We start from the raw sequence: 4,283 nt of genomic DNA, 5'->3' as shown, positions 1-4,283 counted from the left end.
ATTTACTCGGTAAATCCCTTCCTTTTGCAAAATCCTGGATATGTTAGTGCAAATGAGAGATGGAGCACGGAGCAGACGTGATTTCGGAAAGTTAGTGCACTCTTTCGCACTCGATGGCACCCTAAGACCACCATCGTCGTCATTAGCGTATGACAACGTTGATACCCTCTGCACGATCACTTATGCAAACTAAATACGACAGGCGTTTAGTCTCGTTGATCTGCGTTTGATGTACATGTACACTTGATATGTCCTCTTTCTTTTAACAAATGTGTTATTTTGCTAAATCAACGATAAAATTGGAGCTAAGGCTTTTAAGAAAAATCGTGGCAAATGTTGGTAATTTTTTTATGAAGATGTTTGCAGGCTTAATAAATACCGAGAAAGGGTTGGTTATACTTGCAAGATACAGATATTAGACAGAAAAAATTCCATAAATTTCTAAAATAGGGAAGGCCAGAACTTGCGGTTTGGAGCCTTTTTTAAACAAATGATGATTAATAAAAACATATAAATGTTACACCAGGCATTTGGAATGTCATTCGTCTCTCTCTTAATTTTCACAGGTACTGCGTAGAGTCGGGAGTGGCGGCCGCGGGTTTTTGCATCGTGGCCTGGTATCGTGCGTAATGCGGACAGTTTTCACTTCTATCTGAAAACTTGGACTTTAACGGGTTGAAAGGTAAAAGCAGAAATATGAACTTCAGACATGTTTCAAGTTAACTTTTATTAAAGAAAATTTTTGTCGCTTTTTAAGGTCTGAACTGAGAAAGATAAGAAGTTATTCAGTATGGAAATAAGGCTTTTGGATATTTTCAAACGCGTAAAGAACACCAAGTTTTGCTCGACCGCTCGTTAAGATAAGGGACAAATGAGTCAATGGGATTAATGTCCAGTCTGACCAGTTGGGAGTGTAGAAGCATTTTTCGACAATCCATACGATATTCTAGAATGATGTACAACAATTGCTTTGAACAAAACTCGATACATTTAATAAGCGTATGTGATAGTAATCACTAGTGAAATTCAGCATTTGCATGTACTAAGTATGTGTATGCATAGTCAAAAACTTCGTCAAATCTGACTTCCCGCCCCTCTCCTCCCCCCCCACCCCCCCACCCCCCACCCCCCCCCTCATGCCTGAGTTGTGAACATTCGGTGCCCTGCACACTAATTCACCTCATGGGAAGGCGGCACGTGTGATTTGGGTAAACAAGCTGTATCAGTGATATCAGCTTTTAGGCCATTTGCTCAATTGCTCAAGGGGCACTTGTACAGTATACAGACTCTATTGGCAAAAAGGGTGTTTCGCGAACTAAGCCTTTAACATCTTACTTAAACAAGTGTACATGTCCCCCCTGCACAATACAACTACTTAAGCACCAACCAAACATATATTTAAGTTTTCTTAATTTCATCTATATCGGAATGCACGATATTATATAGAAAATGAAGATTATACGCAATACGGATTTATTACTACCCTGACTGGATATCTAACAATTGCCATAAACTTATTCAAATCGGGCACTTAGTTATAATTTTCCAAAAGTCATTTAAACGCGACCCAAAAACTTAACAAACTTGCACTGTGGCCACGCTACCCTCTGCAAATCCCCTGTGCAAAATCTGCCTGTATGGAGGCAAAATCTGCAAAGCTTGCTATAGAATACACATGTCGGCTATCAGGATCAGACGCAATACCCTGTAATTCCGTAACCTGGAAACAAAAATACTCTTTGATTGTTACTTCATCTCTTGTCTGGATTGATTTATCAAATGTATTATACCTTATTTAATTAATTTGTGACGGTAATTTAATCGGAATTATTTTCTTCATTTACTACAGAAAATTCAATTAACACATTGGGAACGAGAACGATGCGCTGTTCCAACATAGACGTACCTTAATCCCATTTCCAATACCAATTGCAAACATGGTAATACCCCGATCTCTAGCATTCTTGGACTCGTACGTGGTCCGATACATGTCGTTGGATTGCCCATCAGTGATAACAATGCCGATCTTGATGGCCCCAGGGCGGGCGCCATTTTTGTCACTGAATAGATTCTGCCACATATCTCTGATGGCTTCACCAGTATTGGTACCTCCAGAAATGTACTGTATTTGGTCTATAGCTCGATAAACTTCTGCTTTCGTTGAAGTATCGCTGAAATAGGACTCGATGGTGGATCTGCTGCTAAATTGCATTAGGCCTATCTGAACATGCTGGTTGGTAATAATGAACGAACTGACAAAATTCCGAACGAAATCCTTCATTTTATTAAAATTGGCACTGCCGACGCTACCTGATGCATCTAATACAAAGGCAACATCAGCCACTAACGTTGCACAACCTACAATATAAGGGAAACTTATTCATGTGTATACTGTGCATGATAATTACCTTAACTGGACGTCTACAAGATTCACAAACTAATACAAATTACGCCTTTTTGACAAAATTATTTCAACGCTAGTAACTCTCCACAAAGATTGAATAAAAGCACGTTTATCACCTGTCGGTGTTAAAGACAATACCTTTGCATATGCCCCCTGCAAAATCCGCTTGTATGGAGGCAAAATCTGCAAAGCTCGATACTGTAAACACGTGTCGGTTATCAGGGTCAGAAGCTATACTGTTTAATTCCGTTGTCTGGAAAAAATCATCTCTAATAGTTTGGCTTACTCATTTCTGCATTTATCCCTTTTTGTAATGTCTGGTTTGTAGATAGCGAATGTATTCGGTATTTCTTTAACATCTGTTCACTATTTGTTTTTATTTTTATTTTCCTAGGCTTAGGCAATTTAATTGTAATTCATGCAAATAACTATTTTTGACCAGAGGCGAGAACAAACGATGTTCCGTCCAAATAATTAAGACAACACAAAACAATACCTTGATATTTGCTCCTACTCCAATAGCAAACATGTTAATACCCTTGTTTCTAGCATTCTTGGCCTCGTTTGTGGTAAGAGACACGTCGTTGGATTTTCCATCAGTGATAACAATGCCGATCTTGATGGCCCCAAGGCGAGCGCCATTTTTGTCGTTGAACAGATTCTGCCACATATCTCTGATGGCGTCACCAGTATTGGTGCCTCCAGAAAGGTACTGTATCTGGTCTATGGCTCGATAAACTTCTTCTTTTGTTGAAGTATCGCTGAAATAGGACTCGATGGTGGATCTGCTGCTGTATTGAATTAAGGCTATCTGAACATGCTGGTTGCTGATATTGAGCGAACTGACAAAATTCCGAACGAAATCCTTCATTTTATTAAAATTGGCACTGCCGACGCTTCCTGAAGCATCTAACACAAAGGCAACATCAGCCACTAACATTGAACAACCTGAAAAGAACCAAAATATTCTCAAAACTTAGAAAATGAAAATACAAGAAACGGTTTGTAGATGGTGAGTCTGTGATTGGCTTTGAAAATGATATATTTATGACTACGGAAAAAAAATTTAAACTAAAATTTCAAGACTTTTTATCATTTTTATTCTTTTTGTTATTCGCTGTTTAAAGATCTAATCTGCACGGTATGCCTTTTAAAATAACGATTTTGATACATTTTGGGAATTATATATTTGATTTAAATATTATTCAACTATTCAAAACCTACTGCAAAATCCACAGGAGAATTTGCAGTAATCTGCGCTCCACTTTGGGAATTGGATGCAGATATCATTTGCGTATCTAGAACAATCAGTCTTGTCCATACAGGATTCCACTGGACGAGCAGTTGTCGTAGACGTCGTTGAAGATGTTGTTGTTGTCGTAATCACTGTTGTAGTAGTAGATGGTTTTGGGGTCGTAGTATGTCTAGTACAGTTGCCATAAAGCTGTCGTGAATAAAAATAGACGAATGGAGTATAGACATTGGATTCAGCACTGTTTTTGATTTAAGAAAAACGCTTTAGTATGTAGCGTGTACTGATTTCACCATTAGAAATGATTTTTTTAATTGCATCTGTACATACTGAAAAATATACTGGAAAATATACAAGTTAGCCTAACCTTCTACAGAATTTCTCTACCTTAAAAAATGCATGCACTTTCCGCTTAACGTACATGTATTACGTGGGCTATTTCCTCAGTCAACAACAGAAGTCCTACGGGAAAACAGTTTCATTTGATCTGTCTATACTTACCTGTATCAGAGTGCCGACAAATTTAGGATCTAAATGCTTTTTATTCAGTGTAATGAATGTATTAATATTTATCATGTAATGAATTTAATGAAAATTGGAAGCATATGCATACCTTAAGCAGGTGTT

The 4,283-nt window shown here is 38.0% G+C and overlaps 1 protein-coding gene across 1 annotated transcript; it reads right to left on the bottom strand.

Annotated features, from left to right (window-relative positions):
- Positions 1 to 1,494: 1,494 nt before the first annotated feature.
- On the bottom strand, positions 1,495 to 3,305 carry LOC106176984 (matrilin-1-like). The gene is made up of 4 exons (XM_013559591.3): positions 2,901 to 3,305; positions 2,543 to 2,657; positions 1,907 to 2,358; positions 1,495 to 1,720 (listed from the first exon to the last, which is right to left on the bottom strand). The coding sequence occupies exons 1-4, from the start codon at positions 3,273 to 3,275 to the stop codon at positions 1,601 to 1,603; spliced, it is 1,062 nt and encodes a 353-aa protein (XP_013415045.3). The 5' UTR covers positions 3,276 to 3,305; the 3' UTR covers positions 1,495 to 1,600.
- Positions 3,306 to 4,283: the final 978 nt, after the last annotated feature.

Source organism: Lingula anatina, chromosome 4 (genome assembly GCF_051362555.1).
Source record: "Lingula anatina isolate TDL-2025a chromosome 4, LinAna3.0, whole genome shotgun sequence".
NCBI lineage: Eukaryota > Metazoa > Brachiopoda > Lingulata > Lingulida > Lingulidae > Lingula > Lingula anatina.
This window is presented reverse-complemented; position numbering and strand designations above follow the sequence as displayed.

Bases quoted from the DNA above. Each gene is read 5' to 3' on its own strand.
- LOC106176984 (XM_013559591.3), bottom strand. From the start codon at position 3,275: ATGAAGGATTTCGTTCGGAATTTTGTCAGTTCGCTCAATATCAGCAAC. The intron at 2,359-2,542 runs GTATTGTCTTTA...CTTATATTGTAG, and splicing joins TGCAGGGGGCATATGCAAAG to GTTGTGCAACGTTAGTGGCT. The intron at 1,721-1,906 runs GTACGTCTATGT...TTTTGTTTCCAG, and splicing joins GTATTGGAAATGGGATTAAG to GTTACGGAATTACAGGGTAT.